At 39.1% G+C, this 20,539-nt stretch overlaps 1 protein-coding gene across 1 annotated transcript; it reads left to right on the forward strand.

Annotated features, from left to right (window-relative positions):
* The first annotated feature begins 2,822 nt into the window (after positions 1-2,822).
* LOC141396378 (uncharacterized) lies at positions 2,823-20,339 on the forward strand. Its single transcript, XM_073971784.1, has 3 exons — positions 2,823-3,070; positions 3,287-3,401; positions 19,956-20,339. Exons 1-3 carry the CDS (start codon positions 2,959-2,961, stop codon positions 20,128-20,130), a joined length of 402 nt encoding a protein of 133 aa, XP_073827885.1. The 5' UTR covers positions 2,823-2,958; the 3' UTR covers positions 20,131-20,339.
* Positions 20,340-20,539: the final 200 nt, after the last annotated feature.

The following is a 20,539-nucleotide window of genomic DNA, read 5'->3' on the forward strand; positions in this document are numbered from 1 at the left end:
GCACCCTTTCTTTCAAAAAGGGTCTATAGACGCACCGTTTCTTTCAGAAATGGCCTATAAATGCACCCTTTCTTTCAAAAAGGGTCTATAGGAGCACTCTTTCTTTCAGAAAGGGTCTATAGGAGCACCCTTTCTTTCAGAAAGGGTCTATAGATGCAGCCTTTCTTTCAGAAAGGGTCTATAGACTCACCCTTTCTTTAAGAGATGGTCTATAGAAGCACCCTTTCTTTCAGCAAGGGTCTATAGATGCACCCTTTTTTCAGATAGGGTCTATAGAGGCAGCCTTTCGTTCAGAAAGGGTCTATAGGAGCACCCTCTCATTCAGAAAGGGTCTATAGATGCACCCTCTCGTTCAGAAAGGGTCTATAGATGCACCCTCTCGTTCAGAAAGGGTCCATTGGGGGTGCTCCATTTCTTTCAGAAAGCGTCTATAGGAGCACCCTTTCTTTCAGAAAGGGTCTATAGGAGCACCCTTTCTTTCAGAAAGGGTCTATAGGAGCACCCTTTCTTTCAGAAAGGGTCTATAGGAGCACCCTTTCTTTCAGAAAGGGTCTATAGGAGCACCCTCTCGTTCAGAAAGGGTCTATAGATGCACCCCTTTCTTTCAGAAAGGGTCTATAGATGCACCCTTTTTTCAGATAGGGTCTATAGAAGCAGCCTTTCTTTCAGAAAGGGTCAATAGACGCACCCCTTTCTTTCAAAAAGGGTCTATAGATGCACCCTTTTTTCAGATAGGGTCTATAGAAGCAGCCATTCTTTCAGAAAGGGTCTATAGACGCACCCCTTTCTTTCAGAAACGGTCTATAGATGCACCCTTTCGTTCAGAAAGGGTCTATAGGATCACCCTCTCATTCAGAAAGGGTCTATAGATGCACCCTCTCGTTCAGAAAGGGTCTATTAATGCACCCTCTCGTTCAGAAAGGGTCTATAGGAGCACCCTTTCTTTCAGAAAGGGTCTATAGGAGCACCCTCTCGTTCAGAAAGGGTCTATAGATGCACCCTTTCTTTCAGAAAAGGTCTATAGAAGCATCCTTTCGTCCAAAATGGGTCTACCGAATGACCATTTCTTCCAGAAAGGGTCTATAGATGCACCCTCTGGTTCAGAAAGTGTCTATAGGAGCACCCTCTCGTTCAGAAAGTGTCTATAGATGCACCCTCTCGTTCAGAAAGGGTCTATAGGAGCACCCTTTCTTTCAAAAATGGTCTATATACCCACCGCTTCATTCAGAAATAGCCTATAAATGCACCCTTTCTTCCAGAAAGGGTCTATAGGAGCACTCTTTCTTTCAGAAAGGGTCTATAGGAGCACCCTTTCTTTCAGAAAGGGTCTATAGGAGCACCCTCTCGTTCAGAAAGGGTCTATAGACGCACCCCTTTCTTTCAAAAAGGGTCTATAGATGCACCCTTTTTCCAGATAGGGTCTATAGAAGCAGCCATTCTTTGAGAAAGGGTCTATAGACGCACCCCTTTCTTTCAGAAAGGGTCTATAGATGCACCCTTTCGTTCAGAAAGGGTCTATAGGAGCACCCTCTCATTCAGAAAGGGTCTATAGATGCACCCTCTCGTTCAGAAAGGGTCTATAGGAGCACCATTTCTTTCAAAAAGGGTCTATAGGAGCACTCTCTCGTTCAGAAAGGGTCTATAGATGCACCCTTTCTTTCAGAAAAGGTCTATAGAAGCATCCTTTCGTCCAAAATGGGTCTACCGAATGACCATTTCTTCCAGAAAGTGTCTATAGATGCACCCTCTGGTTCAGAAAGGGTCTATAGGAGCACCCTCTCGTTCAGAAAGTTTCTATAGATGCACCCTCTCGTTCAGAAAGGGTCTATAGGAGGACCCTTTCTTTCAAAAATGGTCTATAGACCCACCGTTTCTTTCAGAAATAGCCTATAAATGCACCCTTTCTTTCAGAAATGGTCCATAGAAGCACCCTTCCTTTCAGAAAGGGTCTATAGAAGCACCCTTTCTTTTAGACTGACATGAGGATTGGAAAATGACGGGTTGCCAAGACATGTCGCTTGTCAGACCAGTGTACACTATGGATATGTCGGGCGAACTATGGCAGTCTCGTCTAATCCTGGCGAGTGCGTCCGTGTTCACGGTGCAAAATGTTGAGGTTTCTATTTGCTCATCCAGCGCTATGCCTCTCTGGTCATTTTCTTAGGGTTGAATGCCATAATTCATAATGCGCTTTCAAATTTTCTAGGACCAGCAGGTTATCACCTTGTAACAGTGGCTGTGGAATATCAGGTGACTAACGCGGGACACACATTCGGCGTGATATAGATATTTAACAGTTCTACACTCCACATATGGGTCAGCAGTCAAGCTCAATCGATATTGGTGTGTACTGGACAGACTGGTGTATTGGGATTGCAAGTCCACTACCTCCACTTCTTGTACGATCCAAGCGATATACGTTACATCCATCACAGCACCCAAAGACTGCAGGTGTGGTTCAGCTTTGTTTCCTGAATCTCATGCCACGAAGACCATCGCAGTTAATCAGCAGGAATTTTACAGGAACTGGAACAGCATATAATTATCGTATAACTGTTTGTCTTTACTCTTGTTTAAATGAAACATGACCTGTGAACGAAATCCGTTCCACATTTTAACTTTTTAAAGAAGAGGCTTCTAATTTAGATTATACATATTGTTGTAATAATAGTTCCACCGACAGCCATTTAAATTTCAAGAAGATATCACATTTTTTCCCGCCACGAACTGTAGACCATCATCATTGGCAACCCTATATTGTCGGTGATTAAAACAAACAGAACATGCCGGTCAGAATATAGCCGCTAAAAATTTTCAATTTCAGTGCATTTTTAAAATTCGCTGTGAAAAGTTCGTTTTTAGAGAAATTGTTAAATAAGCACTTTTGTTCTTTGCCTCCCTCTTTCTCCTTCATCATACTTCGTCTTAGTTCTGTGGAAAATATTTTACAAACACAAAATGGCTGTGGAAAAACAAAATTCATGGTGCTTGTGTCTAGTTGTCACATTTGCCGTTATGTTTTCCCTTTTAAGCATTGATGCGGAAGCCTATCAGATGCTGATACCGCCAGGTATTTGTTGTTGGTGGACAAATTGTAAAAGAAATTTGTATTAAAAAAAAAAACAAACAAAAAAAAACATAAGAAAACAACACAAGAAGAAAACATTCTAGAATCTCAAATATAGAAGAAGATGAAAAAACATGCTAACGATTTATTTTGTTTTCTTTCATTTTTGCTTTGTTCTGGAAATTTGTTATGAATGGAAAATTATGTGGATAATTATAGGCGATGATGGAAATTGTACATATCGTGGTGATAAACTGGAATTAGGACAACAAGCTGGCCCAGTACCATGTCAACGTTTGACATGCAATGAAGATGGTTCGGTGTTGGTTGAAGGGTAAGTTTATGTGGAGTAATCTATTTACTGTAACGAATATGATAATAATTTTAGTTGATGGAAATTTTTACGTGAATTTTATGTACATTTTGTGACTTCTTTGAGCTACATACAGCATTTTCAAACGAACTTAAGAAAATCTTTATTGGTGAATTGAAGATTCATGGATGAGCTAAAAGGAGGTGCACAGGCCGGTTTATTTATTTAGAAGCTGAAAATAGTTTTTCTATACGTATTGGGGGGAGTTATTATAGAGGAGCTGTATGTACGTAGTCTTTGTTAAGGAGCTGAAGATTTTTTTCCACAGTCTTTGCATTAAATGTTATACTGATAAAATGTTATATTCTCTAACAAGTAAGAACGGGCGGGCCGAGCTTTTATACCCTTTATACACGAACTGTATTGCAGTAAATATGAACAATACGTATAGGGGCTATATGAAGACGTGCGCATATACAGACAAATTTTAGGTGGAAAGTTTAAACCTCTAACAAAGACTATATACCAATAATGAGGCTAAAACTTTAAAAACACCGAAAATAGGGAGGTACCGTTTTATGGGGGCCATATCAAAACGTAGACCGATATAGCCCATTTTCAACACCAAACATCCTAGGTGTTATAGCGATCAATCAATCAATATGCTGATCAAGAATATATATACTTTATAGGGTCTCCGACGAATATTTCGGTGTGTAACAAATGAAATGACAAATATAATTATATCCTCCATATTATGGTGGAGGGTATATATGTTAGCACATATTTGTGTTACAAAAAACAAACTTTGGTTTGGAATAATAGTTTTCACATGCATTCTAGAGTTGAAAATATTGGAAAAATTCTATAGGAGTACTTCTTTTATTTTTCTTGAAACTCCCAAGAAAATGGGCGGATTTTGCTTTATCTACATTCACATAGAAGGTTTCCCATTGAGGAAAGTTATCGGGTTGATGAAATAAATCATTAGACTTCTTAAACGGAAATAGAGTTCAACTAAACCGCTTTAACTTATATGCATTATTAAAATATGTGTAAATCGCGTAATTATCAAAACCGTTTTGTCCGCATGTGATTTTCATGTACAGCAAGACCATATCTTTTAATTTGTATATATTTTTCGAAATATAACTTGGATGCTTAGATATAGCATCGGCTGCATCTAAGCATTAAAAACCTATAAAATGTCTCTAATTTGCGCAAGCTACAATAAATTTTGTTCCGCATCCGGTTTAAGTGTCACAACGAAAGTCTGCATCGATATACATATATATATTTCAAGGCGATCAATCAGGAACCGTTAATGTAGCATCACACACTATTTTTTGGGATACAAGTAATGTAGCTCCCCTATCAGTGAAGTTTTTAAATCTCTGTTTCCACAAATACGAAGATGCTGCGGTAGTTTTTTCATTGCAGTAGAAACCGTCCCCAGAACACGCGATAAAATGCGCGATATTTTCGAATAAAATTTTAGGTGATTTTCCTATCTCAGAATTTCTCGTATCTCGCAATTTTGCAATCAAGTACGAGGCCCAAAAAATATGATTTTTTGAAAAATGTTCGCACAAAATTTTCGTATTTGGATGCAGATTTCTGTGAAACTGTGTAGGCTACATTCACGACACATATATCAAATAACTCAGAATCGCGAGATATACAATCATATATACGACTTTTTGAAAAACCTGTTTGCGGAACGAAATTAGAAGAAAATTTCAAAAAAAAAAAAAACACTTAAAATCTGGCTTCAAAATGTCAGCATCATTTAATGGTAGACGCAGATCAAATTTTGAGAACTTATAGACTAGTGAGATGATCCTTATTTAGTTGCCTTCTACTTTTACTTTGACGGAAAAATCGTGAAAAGTGTGGTTTAATCACAAATCGAGAAAAAAACAAAAAAAGACACATTAGCTTCAACCCATTTTTAGCAATTTTTTAACATAAATGTAGCCACAGCTTCCACGCAAATTAACTTTTAAGGCCAATATTTTTTACTTACTTACTTAGCTGACCCATTACAGAACATTTGTTCTATAGGCCGAACTAAGAAGAGATCTCCATTCCTCTCTATTTGTTGCTTCGCACTCTGGAATACCGCGCCTTTTCATCTCATCATCCACTTGTTTGCGCCATCTATTCCTTGGCCTGCCAATTGTGCGTGCACCGCCAAGCGGTCCGTATTTATACTCCTTTTTAGCGGGTTCATCATCGCTCATTCTTATGATATGGCCTAGCCAACGCAATCGCTGCATCTCGATACGTTTAACAATATTGATGTCGTTGTATAGCAGATACAGCTCGTGGTTCATGCGACGTCGATATTCACCGTCAACGCTGATTGGTCCGTAGATCTTTCGAAGAATTTTTGTCTCAAACACACCAAGCACTGCCATGTCTGCTTGCGCAAGTACCCAGGCTTCGGAGCCATACATCAGCACGGGTAGTATCAGTGTTTTGTAGAGCGTTATTTTTGTTTGACGAGATGTGGCTTTGTTTTTAAACTGCTTACTTAAACCAAAGTAGCATCTGTTGGCCAATACAATTCTTCTTTTTATTTCACAACTGATGTCGTTTGTTGTGTTTACGGAGGTGCCGAGGTAGACGAAGTCTTTTACTACCTCAATATTATAGGAACCAACTTCCACAGTCGGTCCGAGCTCAATGGACGCATTGCGCGTCGACACCATCAACTTGGTCTTCTCACCGTCTACCGCCAGACCCACTTTAGCAGATTCTCCTTCGACCTTTATAAAGGTATCAGTTACTTCTTTTACTGATCGGCCCATGATGTCTATATCATCAGCATAAGCAAGTAACATGTGACTATTGGTGTAGATTGTGTCACTTCTTTTGTTGAAGAGGTCACACGAAAGGCTGTCTCCTTGTCTGAAACCTCTTTTGGCACCAAACTCTTCGGTGAGGTTCTTTCCTATTTTAACTGAGGACCTCGTGTCAGTTAAAGTCATTTTACAAAGCCGGATGAGCTTTGCGGGGATACCAAATTCAGACATGGCTTGGAATACCTTTGAACGCAGCGGGCTGTCGAAGGCTGCTTTATAATCGACAAAAAGGTGGTAGGTGTCGATCTGCATCTCTTCGGTCTTCTCCAGGGTAAATATCTGGTCAATGGTGGACTTGCCAGGTCTAAAGCCGCATTGGTATGGTCCAATTATCTCGTTGACCATAGGCTTTAGTCGTTCGCACAATATCCCTGACACGATCTTGTAGGCAATAGGGAGTAGACTTATGCCCCTATAGTTAGATCATACAGTCTTATCTCCCTTTTTGTGGACGGGGCACAGGATACTCAGGTTCCAATCGTCGGGTACTCGTTCTTCCTGACAGATGGTGCTAACTAGCTGATGAATACACCTTATCAGCATGTCGCCTCCGGTTTTGAACAGCTCGGCTGGTAAGCCATCGGCCCCTGCTGCCTTATTATTCTTCAGCCGATTTATTGCTGTCTTTACCTCATCTTGGCTGGGCGGTATACATTCAATACCATCTGCTGGGATTGGAAATGTGGTATCTTCGTCGTCTTCGCTGCTATTGGATACCAACAGATTTGAAAAATATTCTTTCCACATCCTGAGTACACTATCAAAAAAAAAAAAAAAAAAAAAAAAAAAACGAAAGAAAAAGAAAAACAAACCAATATTTTTTTCCAAGTCTAAAAACAATTCATTTTATCCGAAAGCATTTAATTTGTATAATATTTAACCACATTTCGCGAGTTATTAAAGGCTAAACCTTGGCTTGAACTATGTTAAATTTTCAAAAATATTGCCCATATACACTTTCATACGGGCAAAATGTGCCTAATCGAAATAATGGTTTTAGACTCCAAGTATGTTTGGACGAAATGTGTTTCAGACAATTTGGAGTTGATTTAGCCATGTCCGTCCGTCTGTCTGGCTGGCTGGAGCGCACGATAACTCTCTAACAGATCTACCGATTCGGTCCAAAATTTGGCGTTCTTAATATTTTGTCCAAACTTAGTTTAAGTTCGAAGATGGGTTATATCGGTCCACTCCTTCCGGTACCTCCCCCACAAAAGTTCGGAAATGTTCGGAAAATTTTTGCGCACGATAACTCTTGAAGGAATCAACCGATTTGGTCCATACTTTGCACATCGTAAAATGTCTACCAGACTTAGATGATGTTCCAATAAGGACACAATCGGTCCACACCTTCGGGTACCTCCCAGACAAAATGTCGGAAAAGTTCACTTTAGGACCTGCTCTCGAATCGCTTTGATTTTTGTAGTAGCTACTCGTATTCACTGCCCCCCATACGACGGTATAAGTATCATCAGATGCAATACCATACTTCCTGAGGCAATAGCTTGAAAGGTACAAAAAACCCTATGACACCGTGTGTAGTGGTTGGAGCGCAAGATAACTCCCGAACGGATCTGCCGATTCGGTCCAAAATATGGCCTACGTAATATTTTGTGCAAACTTACTTTAAGTTCGAAGATAAACCATATCGGTCCACTCCTTCAGGTACTTCCCCACAAAAGTTCACAAAATGTCGGAAAAATTGTGCACACGTTAACTCTTGATGGGAGTGACCGATTTGGTCCATACTTTACACATCCTAATATATCAACCAGATATGGATTAGGTTCGAATATGGACTATATTTTTCCCCTCCTACCACATACCTACCACACAAAATTTTGGATAAATTCACTTTAAGACCTGTTCTCGAATCACTTTAGTTTTTGTTTAAGCAACTTGCATTCGCTGCCTTTATTACGACAGTACAAGTTTTTTCAGGGACAAATCCATACTTCTTGAGAAAACAGCCCGAAAGTTGTAAAAAACCCTATGGCACCATATATAGTGGCTGGAGAGCTCGAACTGAATACTGCGTTCGTCCACACTTTGATATTGTAATATTTCCTCGAATATTAGATGAAATTCGAATGTGGTGCTTATAGGTCCACTCCTTCCGGTACCTACCCCACAAAAGTTCAAAAATATTCGCTAAAATGGTACGCGCGATTTCTCTTTGGATCCCTAAATATTGTCGAAACTTAGTTTATGTTCAAATTTGGACCATATCTGTCCAATCCTTGTGGTACCACCCACACAAATGTTCAACATTTTTGTGTGGTTAAGGATCTGTTCGAGGTGGCTTTGGAGAGTTTTACCGAAGGTTTTCCTAGTGGCCCTGTTTACAGCGATATTATGTTTTTCGTAGGCTAGTGTGATAAAAAAAAACTCTAGTTGTCGATATCCCTGCAAATTTTTGAGCTTTAATCCTATCCATTAGAGTGGGGCGATTTGAACATCATCACGGCCGCCTGGAGATTCTGATTTTTGGGATTGTTCTGAGCAAAAAAGTCAACTAGACCATATGTCTACGGTGAAAATCGAGCCCCCGGATTTTGACTTGAAGTGTTTTTTCAAGGATTTTTGGACATTTGGGCATATAACAACCAAACCATTGAGATTTTCGATCCAACACAAAGACAACAATTGTAGCCAAGACAATAATGAAGAACTCTCTAGTACATCGCAAAAGCATTGGAACGTTCCTTCAGGTAGTTATGGCCTCGAGAAGGTGCACATTTTTCGGAAAATATCGATAAACGACACTGTGCTACAAAATGGAACTCAAAGTCAGTGGGTGGAAAATTTCTTTTGGAGATGAAAGCCCTTGGTGAGTGTACTGAGAACCCAAAAGGAAATTTTCACCATAGGTCAAGTTTCCGAGATATTGCGTGATTAATGGTTTAATTTTGGTCCCTTAATTTGTGAACAAATAGCTTTATATCTCTCTAAAGCGTTATTGTAGCTTCATTTTGACATTACATGTCTGCAGTCAAATCGAATGGTGAATCTTTTTGTAGAATATTTCATCCCTATAACTCAATTTCTTTCATGTCCTTTTCGTCCTTTATTTTTTGAACCGTAGTAAAAGTACCACAAGGCGAGATTTTACAGCATCCAAATATTCTACAAAAATGTTGTTCAGAAGATTTTAGGTACGGTTCTCATTGATGACCAATCGATATTTCCCCGTTTTTCTGTTCGAGGTGGCTTTGGAGAGTTTTACCGAAGGTTTTCCTAGTGGCCCTGTTTACAGCGATATTATGTTTTTCGTAGGCTAGTGTGATAAAAAAAAACTCTAGTTGTCGATATCCCTGCAAATTTTTGAGCTTTAATCCTATCCATTAGAGTGGGGCGATTTGAACATCATCACGGCCGCCTGGAGATTCTGATTTTTGGGATTGTTCTGAGCAAAAAAGTCAACTAGACCATATGTCTACGGTGAAAATCGAGCCCCCGGATTTTGACTTGAAGTGTTTTTTCAAGGATTTTTGGACATTTTGGCATATAACAACCAAACCATTGAGATTTTTCATCCAACACAAAGACAACAATTGTAGCCAAGACAATAATGAAGAACTCTCTAGTACATCGCAAAAGCATTGGAACGTTCCTTCAGGTAGTTATGGCCTCGAGAAGGTGCACATTTTTCGGAAAATATCGATAAACGACACTGTGCTACAAAATGGAACTCAAAGTCAGTGGGTGGAAAATTTCTCTTGGAGATGAAAGCCCTTGGTGAGTGTACTGAGAACCCAAAAGGAAATTTTCACCATAGGTCAAGTTTCCGAGATATTGCGTGATTAATGGTTTAATTTTGGCCCTTTAATTTGTGAACAAATAGCTTTATATCTCTCTAAAGCGTTATTGTAGCTTCATTTTGACATTACATGTCTGCAGTCAAATCGAATGGTGAATCTTTTTGTAGAATATTTCATCCCTCTAACTCAATTTCTTTCATGTCCTTTTCGTCCTTTATTTTTTGAACCGTAGTAAAAGTACCACAAGGCGAGATTTTACAGCATCCAAATATTCTACAAAAATGTTGTTCAGAAGATTTTAGGTACGGTTCTCATTGATGACCAATCGATATTTCCCCGTTTTCATGGTCCCTTTTGACATTTTACCGGTTTTTGTTCAGAAAACTATGTTTTGTTTTTTATGTATATTCGTTATTGGTCTGTGGTGCTTCTGAAATACTTACCATAAATAGCTCTTGTAATGACGAACACGTTAATAACAAATTTTATTGGAGGAAAGATCCTGTTATCTAAATTTTTGAACCGGATATTCTGATATTAAAACCGATTTTGGAACCGGTTTTAAGTATCCGATTAACCGTATATGTATATCATTAGAAAGCTAATAAAATGGTCAATCAAATGACAGCAAGTAGCTGATTACAACATTGTTGGTTACGAAGCTAGAACAAAAAAACCGCGTTCTTAAACCGATTTTGATGTAAAATATCACTGGGTTCTTTTTGGCGATGAAAGTCGATTAAGATAATATTATAAATCTGGAAAGGCAGTTATGTCATAGGTCAAACTTCTGAGTTATGGCGAGATGAATTTGTGCTATATTGTTTTTTTTTATCATGCACTTAAAGTTCATCAAGAATGAATTAATTTCGCCATAACTAATTTTTTCATTTTTCCATAGCGCAGAATTATAAAATGTTCTATTTCTTATTTTTCCTACATTTTATCCAAAACTATAATGCTTTTTGTTTTGTTCAATATTTATTTTGAAAAGCTTCGTAACCAACAAAGTTGTAATCAGCTACTTGCTGTCATTCGATTGACCATTTTATTAGCTTTCTAATGATATACATATTCGGTTTATCGGTTACTTAAAACCGGTTCCAAAATCGGTTTTAATATCAGAATATCCGGTTCAAAAATTTAGATAACCGGATCTTTCCTCCAATAAAATTTGTGATTAACGTGTTCGTCATTACAATAGCTATTTATGGTAAGTATTTCAGAAGCACCACAGACCAATAACGAATATACATAAAAAACAAAACATAGTTTTCTGAACAAAAACCGGAAAAATGTCAAAAGGGACCATGAAAACGGGGAAATATCGATTGGTCATCAATGAGAACCGTACCTAAAATCTTCTGAACAACATTTTTGTAGAATATTTGGATGCTGTAAAATCTCGCCTTGTGGTACTTTTACTACGGTTAAAAAAATAAAGGACGAAAAGGACATGAAAGAAATTGAGTTAGAGGGATGAAATATTCTACAAAAAGATTCACCATTCGATTTGACTGCAGACATGTAATGTCAAAATGAAGCTACAATAACGCTTTAGAGAGATATAAAGCTATTTGTTCACAAATTAAAGGGCCAAAATTAAACCATTAATCACGCAATATCTCGGAAACTTGACCTATGGTGAAAATTTCCTTTTGGGTTCTCAGTACACTCACCAAGGGCTTTCATCTCCAAGAGAAATTTTCCACCCACTGACTTTGAGTTCCATTTTGTAGCACAGTGTCGTTTATCGATATTTTCCGAAAAATGTGCACCTTCTCGAGGCCATAACTACCTGAAGGAACGTTCCAATGCTTTTGCGATGTACTAGAGAGTTCTTCATTATTGTCTTGGCTACAATTGTTGTCTTTGTGTTGGATGAAAAATCTCAATGGTTTGGTTGTTATATGCCAAAATGTCCAAAAATCCTTGAAAAAACACTTCAAGTCAAAATCCGGGGGCTCGATTTTCACCGTAGACATATGGTCTAGTTGACTTTTTTGCTCAGAACAATCCCAAAAATCAGAATCTCCAGGCGCCCGATAACACTTTTTTCCTTCCATACAATTCGCCCGGCCTACTATCCATACTTTTGTCGGTTTATACGGCCAAAATTTTGAAATCCCCCCTAAATACGTTATCTTTTTCGGGGAAAAAGTATTTAAATTCACACAGGCTGGGGGTATATCTCTGTCGGCAAAGCCGACTGATACTTTTTTACTTGTTTGTCTTAACTGTTATACAATTCTAACATGGCATGCGAACAAAATCCGTACCGCAAAGTAGTTTCAGAAAGTGTGTATATCAGTTTTGCAATAACTAGTTAACACAAAATTTTCAAAAGGATCAAAAAATTTGAATAAAGCAGTAGCAATTTTAACTGTTATATGGTTAAGATGGTGCAAGTCTAAATGGGACCATTTTACCACTTTGACATAATTATCATAATTAGTTAAAACTCCAGCATATGCATATTTAACAGCTCTGAGATAACTGTTATATGCTCAAAAGTTGCCTGTTTTTAAAATGTCAAAAGATCTGGTAATAAAGCTAGATGTATGTATGTATATGTACATATATCTGAGATAACTGTTATATGCTCAAAAATGGTCTGTTTTTAAAATCTCAAAAGATCTGGTAATAAAGCTAGATGTATGTATGTATATGTACATATTAACGAAAAATGGGCTGCAAACAAAATCCGTACCGTAAGGGCATTTCAGGTTTGTGCTAAACAGTTTCGCAATATCTATAATATGTAGAATGAAATTACACCGTTTGAGAATGGTGACATCATTATCATAAGAGCTTAAAAAGCAAACATATTTGCCACTTGCATAACAGTTTTGGTGAATGTATAACAGTTTTACATAACTATTATACTCCCCAAAATCCTTATTTCAAATATGAAAAGAACAGCAAAAACATACTTGCCACTGTATAATAGTTTTGGTGGTTGTATAACAGTTCTGCCAAACTGTTATACCCTCAAAAATGTAAAATTTTTAATATTCGAAAAATATGGATTCCTAATACGAGACAAAACTCATCCATCTGTCGATGATTACTATAAAACAATCTAAGGAATATTGGGTTGATAAAGTGGGGAGCAAGTGGAATTGTGAAGCCAGACTGCCTTCAATGTTCAGTTGTGAACATACTAAGAGTTCAACACCTCCACATCTGTTAGGAACATTTTTAGGAGATTGCTGAAGGCACTCAGGATCCACCTCTTATAGATAACCAAAAGAAAATAGACAATCTTTATAACCGATAAGAGAGGAGTCTTTATAGATGATTGTTGTTCTATGAAAATTTGAGGTGAAAGATATTTTCGTTATAATTGTTTTCATTTGACATGCATTTCCTTTATAAAATTATTCATTTCACATTTTCATATAAGGGCGACAAGACTTGTTTCTGTGCAACGACGAATTTAAGGTTAATAATCTTGAAAAAAATTTTAATTCTTAGAAAGTAAAACAAAATGTTCTTAAACGAGTCTCGAAAATCAAAATAATATATTCTACATATTTATATGAAAACAAAAATTGGTCGCAAGGTGCAAATACTCATTACCGTGGCGTGTCCCCAGTCGTGTTGTGATCAAAAACACTGATATTCATTAATATTTCAAAATATATTATATAAATGAAGTACCCCGAGTTATTCGAGAAGAATGAACAATGTCTATTTTAATTTCATAAATATAATTTTATTTTTTTAAATTATGACTTTGAGACATTTTAGTCGTGTCCCTATTTTTTTGTAATTCCCGTGCGCCAATGTGTTTATTAAGAAAAAAATGCTTTAAACCGGTTTTTTGTTTATACGTAATGTAACGACAATTCCCGTTAGCTTTAAAGATAATCGACAGAAGTGAAAAATATAGTCAGTTGTTTGAGAACTGTTGTTGTTGTTGTAACAGTGTTTTTGTTATGTTTATTTGTTCGTTCCTCTGTTCAATCTGGCTCTGGGTCTATCTCCAGTTCCAGAAAAGTGGCTGCTTCAATGTGATGTAGCCACAGATCCACTGGAGTTAGATGTGTAGGTTTGGCGGGGCAGTTAAAAAGGTGTTGTGTGTCGTGCCGGGCCATGCCGCATACTGGGCATATGTCTTGCACGGCGCTATCGATTTCCGCCCAATACGAATTTAGGCGACTGCAATATCCCAAGCGTAGTTGAGCCAAAACTACTCTGGTTTGTCGTGGCAGCTGAAGCTCCTCAGCTGCGATAGATGGAGGATGTACTCCGAGTACTTTATTCACACGATAATTGCTTAAGGCCTTGGCAACAGCGTCCGTGTGAATGCTATTCAATCCTGCTCGATATGCTTGTTGATCTAGAGGTTCTCTTCTGTATCGTTGGACCTCTCTCTCTAGAGCATGGATATCCTTCCTGATCTCCCTGAATGGGCCGGGCCTACCCACAAGAAGGTTATTGGGATGGCTCACACGATAACATCCAAGCAGGTACTGCAACGAAAGCATCTCATTGTGTTGCTTTACAGGAGGAATTTTTGCCTCCTCATGTAGATGGTCCACTGAAGATTTGAGGAGGCACTCTGTCGCTATTCTCAGGGCGGCATTCTGGCAAGTTTGAATCTTTTTCCAGTTCGAATCACACAATCTCGGGGACCAGACTAGAGCCGCATAGCTTACCACAGACCGACCTATCGCGTTATACGTGGCCAACAAGGTTTCTTTATCTGCACCCAAGTGCTGCCGGCCAGGGACTTGAGGACCTTGTTCCTACTTTTCAACTTGTCGCAGATAGCTGTGGCGTGTGCGCACGACGTGAATGTAGTGTCGAATGTGACCCCTAAAATTTTATGGCAGTTTGTGGTCGGAATTCTGCTACCGTCGACCACGACATTCAACTCACGTCCAAACTGCGCTGTCCATGTGGTGAACAGAGTGGCTGTAGATTTTGTGGGGGAAATCTGCATATTCCTCGAATGGAAAGAGGTGGTAAGACCGGTTAAATAGTTGTTCAGTCTCTCACAGATGTCATCAGGATAAGTACCTGACGCCAGGATCGTGCAATCATCCGTCACGATCTCAATGCCGTCTGGAGGGGGTGGAATACAGGAGAGGTAGAGGTTAAACAGTTCCGGAGATATCACCCACCTTGGGGAACTCCCTGTTTCACTCTACGGGGTTTCGACTTCTTATTCCTGAATTCCTCGTACGACTGGCGTCCACACATATAGTTGACTATCCAACGTTTCAAACTTGGCCGGAGGGTTGTCTGCTCAATGTCCTCAAACAGCGTGGAGTACCTGACTGTATAAAAGGCTTTTGATAAGTCAAGCGCCACCATCACTGTTCTATCGCACGGCCGTCTCTGGTTGAGTCCTTGACAGATATATGTGGTAATGGCGTGCAGCGCTGTTGTCGTGCTGTGCTGCTTACGGAATCCATGTTGATGATCGGCAACTTGATAGCTATTTCTGATACTGGGGAGGAGCAAGGCCTCAAGTGTCTTTGCTACGGGCGACAAAAGCGAAATCGGTCTGTACGATTCACTTTTGCTGGCATCCTTGCCTGGCTTCCGTAGTGGGACCACCCTGCCCATTTTCCAGACTTCGGGAACGACGAGGGTGGCTAGCGACAAGTTGAAGACTTTGGTGAGATACTCGACTCCCGGCTCATCCAGCTGTTTCAACATTACCATGGAGATTCCATCAGGGCCCAACGCTTTGGATGATTTAGCTTTCCTGATGGCATTGGCAACATCATTCATTGTAAATTGTGGTGGTTCATCCTCGGCAGGAAGAGATCTGATGCGACGTAATACTCTTCTCTTCGCCCTGCCACTCTCGGGATGCTCGACAAACTGTCGATTGAAATTACTTGCGCACCTCTTCGGGTCAGTCAACGTAACGTCGCCAAACGTGACTGAGGTCCTATCTTCCCTTCTTCCAGGGTTCGAAAGTGACTTAACCGTTGCCCACAATTCACCTATACCGGCTCCAATGTTGCAGCTCTTCAGATGATTTAACCATTTGTTCCGCTTATGCTCGCCGACCAGCCTGTTAACTTCCAGTGTCAGCTCCCTGACTCTGGGGTCATTGGGGTTAATACGACGAAGCTCATCACGCTCATATGCTAATCTCGTCGCCTCTGCTGGGAAATTTGGTCTTACTTCGGGTATTCGACCAGCAGGGATATGGCGAGCGGCTGCAGCAGTTATGATGTCCCGGAACGTCCTTTCCGCTACCCGAACATCAGAAGGATTGGGCAGGTAACGTCATTTGTCATCACGCTCATTTGCTAATCTCGTCGCCTCTGCTGGGAAATTTGGTCTTACTTCGGGTATTCGACCAGCAGGGATATGGCGAGCGGCTGCAGCAGTTATGATGTCCCGGAACGTCCTTTCCGCTACCCGAACATCAGAAGGATTGGGCAGGTAACGTCATTTGTCAGACCAGGTGACACGATGGTTATGTCAGGCGAACTGTGACACTCTCCTCTAATTCTGGTAGGGGCGTCCTCATTGACCGTGCAAAACGTAGAGCTATCAATCTGCTCAGCCAGCACTTTACCTCTCTGTTCGTTTCCGAGGGCCGAATGCCACATCTCATGATGCGCATTAAAATCCCCCAGGACCAGACGATTATGACCTTGCAAGAGCGGGCTAATGTCAGGCCTATAATCAGTGATACAGCTATTTCTCGGCGGGATGTATACATTCAGCAACTCTATCTCGGCAGTTCCACACCTGACTGCTACCCCCATACATTCCATGTACGGTTCATTAGAGACAGGCTCAAGCGAGATAGGTCTGTATTGGACAGACTGGTGCAACAGGAAAGCCAATCCCCCACCTCCACTTCTGGTGCGATCTTTCCTCATAACATTGTAACCATTACAATGCTCTAAGCTGTGGTTGTTGTTCAGCTTGGTTTCCTGCACCGCCGCGACCTTGATGTTCTTCCGACTCATAAAATCTACTATCTCCTCGATCTTACCTCGGAGTCCATTGCAATTCAATTGCAAAAAGGCTGCATTTTCGGGGATTGGGACAACAACGGCTGGTGTTAAAGGCTGTGTGTGCGGTTGTTGTCGAGGGGACTGCGGGGGAGTTTCGTAAACAAACGACGAGGGAGTCTCGTAATCCGACGACGACTCACTGGGGACTGTGTTCACACAGCATGCAGCAACATAGTCCCTGTCGTAGTCCCTCACGTGGACGAGTCCAGAGCAACCCCTTAGATGCACCCACTCCTGACATCTATTGCATCTCACCGAAGGTTGGATGTGGGTGAAGATGCGGATGTGACAAACTGAGCACAGATATTTTGGTCCTGGGTTTTCCTGCGTCCCGGCTCGGACCAATAGAATTCGGAGCAGGCATTCCGTGATATGCTGCTCCCAATACAGAAAAACGAAATAAATACGAACATGTACACACTGAGGAACATTGGTTTTGTGTTGTTCCGGGTCAATCCGGTACGAAAGAACCCGCTGCCATGGGATTGTTTGAGAACTGTAGAAGTGTTTAGTGTTTTTTGTGCATGTTCCCTAAAATTTGTCATTCCCGAGCTGAGTATTTTTCAGTTATTTATATTATAATTTCCAAATTTATGGTAATGGTGTATTCATTTCTTAAGCCTTCATTATATTATATTTTGTAACAAATTTTGAAGATTTCCACATTTAAATCCAAGAATAACCAAGTGTCTATCATTACCGTGACACTCATATATTTAAACCCATTTTCGCACTTTGCCGTTTTCGACCCCAAGGAATCCCCAGGAGGGATTCTTTAAAAGCGACAATAGGAATAATTCGAATTTCAAATGGAATAATTCAAATTTCAAATGGAATATTTCGAATTACAAATGGAATAATTCGAATTACAAATGGAATAATTCGAATTACAAATGGAATTCTCGAATTACAAATGAAATAATTCGAATTACATCTGAAAAAGGTGTAGACTAGCAGAAGGAAGATTTTATAGATCCCCTGAAGTAAGTCTTTACAAATGCCCAGAAGGAAATCTTTATAGACGACCTGAAGGAAGTCGTTTTAGATGCCCAGAAATAAATCTTTATAAACGGCCTTAAGGAAGCCTTTATAGACGCGTCTTTATAGACGTTCCGTAAAAAGTCTTTATAGACGCCCAGTACGAAGTCTTTTATTTGTCGAAATAATTTTCGTTGTAAGAAATCAAATTTTAACTTTTCACAAATAAGTTACGTGTCAATGATCTCCTCATGATAACAATCTGTCTCCATTTAAAATAAACTGCAACGCAACCGTTTTTGTTTTTTCTTTCTGAAAAATGAAGCAAACTCTGATGATGACGATGTTCACAAAACAAAAATACATTTATGATCTATTGAATATAGGTTCAACTCTTATCAGTGGAACAGAAATACAATGCAGATGTATTGAAAACTGACAAGCGAATTCAATGACAAAAAATTTAAAATAAATAAATATTATAAAAAACAAATAAGAAAGTATCAGTCAGATGTACTGACGGAGATATACCCTCAACCACAGACAAAAAAAAAAACCACACCAAAACTAAACACAATAATTTTGCCGTTATAAAACATATTGATTTTGTATCATGAGTTGCTTTAAAATCTCTAGGTACCGTTAACTGAGGCTATACCAAATCATTGAATTATATCAAAAACTTTTAATAACCAAACTTCTTCATAAGGGACTTGAAATATTAATTACTTAAACTAAGTTTGGAAGAAATTTTTGAAAACGTTTTAGAGGTATCTTGCACAATAGCCATTTAAGTATGTGCCGGCAGGGTTTTGGAGCTTTTGGGACATTGTCTCAGGAAGTATTGGCTTAATTGTATCGTTGAAAGTGAGGCCGCTAGAACAAACTACTGAGGATCTCTTAAACTTCACTTTTTCCGAATTTTGTGTGGGAGGTACCCGAAGGCGTAGACCGATATAGTCCATATTCTAACCTGATACATTACTGGATAAAATAACACGATGTGCAAAGTCTGTACCAATCTGAAGCTCCCTGCGAGAATTACCTTGCGGATTTGCCATTTTGGTTGGTGCCGTCAGGGTTTCATGGAGCTTTTAGGCTAATATCTCAGCAAGTATGGACTTGCGCAAGAAGAAAATTGTACCGTAGTAAGGGGATCCTACTGAACAACTTTTCAAACCCGTCCGAGAGGAGCTCTTAAAATTCACTTTATCCGAATTTGGTGCGGTAGGTACTCGAAGAAGTGGACCGATATAGTTCATATTCGAGTCCGATATATATCTGTAAGGGATAATACGATGTGCAAAGTTTGGACCAAATCAAATGCTCCCTTCGAGAGTTATCGTTCACATCATTTTATAGAAAAATGTTCAACTTATGTGAGGGAGGTACCGGAAGGAGGAGTCCGATATGGCCCATCTTCAAACTTAAACTAAATTTGTACAAAATATACCGATACTCAAAATTTGATTCGAATCGGTTGATCCGTTCGAGGGTTATGGTTCAGGCGCACCGTGACATATACGTGTGTTTTCCTTTATAGTGTTGGTTTGCTTATAAAGAAGTACGTTTATCTTCCATGCCACAAAATTTTGCAACAATAATAGAAAGGTATTCCACTTTTTTTAATAGATATAATATACGATGCTGTACGGGGGGTCACCAAAATCTATTTCTAAATAAGTTTGGTATTTTTTACTTTGTTAATACAAATTGCAAAGTGGTCCATCTGTCCATTACGAAATAATGAAAATAGCATATAACGGGTCGCAGTATAGTAGTATATCCCACAACATTCCCGAAGAAACAAGGGAGACTTGGCAATCATATAAATAAAGTTCGCAGACAACTAGTAGTACCCAGGGGAAGTGGTGGCCCCATCCTACTACAGCTTTCTTTTACTTATTCCTTTTTTTCTATCCAAATTTGTTGTTATACTCTTCTAATCTTATTTATTTTTCTTCCTTTTAGTTGCGGTAAACTTTGGATACAAAACTGTAATCGTGGTGAACGTATCAATGCCGACAAACCCTATCCCGAGTGTTGTAAATTGGTGTATAAATGCAAAAATCCCGATGGTTCATCGTATTACATTGAAAAGGATGCCCTGGAGAATAACAGCGTGAAGAGTGAAAATTCAACATAGTTTGAGTAATCGCATTTACTTACATATTACATACGTATACTCACATAGTAGAAACTCCATTAGTTTGTAATTAATGTATTTAAAAAAAACTGTTTATGCTTTGTTATTTATTATAAAATAATTGTATATTTTCAAAATAAATTTTCAATGTAATTTAAGGGGATATAAATTAAATAACAATAATAATAATATTGTTAAAATAGTACGATGAATAATTTAGTTAATTGTGGGGTAAAAGTTATGTCAATATGTATACGTTACCTTGCCTAGAGGTACTACGGTGGCATATACAAAGTTTCAGAAATTATACGACAAATGGAATTTAGCGAACATAGAAAATAATTCTTAAGGGCTTCAAATGCCGAACTTTTTATACCCTCCGCCATAAAATATTCTTAATCAAAACGGA

The sequence above is a fragment of the Musca autumnalis genome, unplaced genomic scaffold (assembly GCF_047663935.1).
Source record: "Musca autumnalis isolate F117 unplaced genomic scaffold, ASM4766393v1 scaffold_3, whole genome shotgun sequence".
NCBI classification, from domain to species: Eukaryota; Metazoa; Arthropoda; class Insecta; order Diptera; family Muscidae; genus Musca; species Musca autumnalis.

Excerpts from the sequence above, each read along its gene's own strand:
- LOC141396378 (XM_073971784.1), top strand. The coding sequence starts at position 2,959 with ATGGCTGTGGAAAAACAAAATTCATGGTGCTTGTGTCTAGTTGTCACA. Across the intron at positions 3,071-3,286 it reads TCAGATGCTGATACCGCCAG|GCGATGATGGAAATTGTACA; the intron begins GTATTTGTTGTT and ends GGATAATTATAG. Across the intron at positions 3,402-19,955 it reads GGTTCGGTGTTGGTTGAAGG|TTGCGGTAAACTTTGGATAC; the intron begins GTAAGTTTATGT and ends TCTTCCTTTTAG.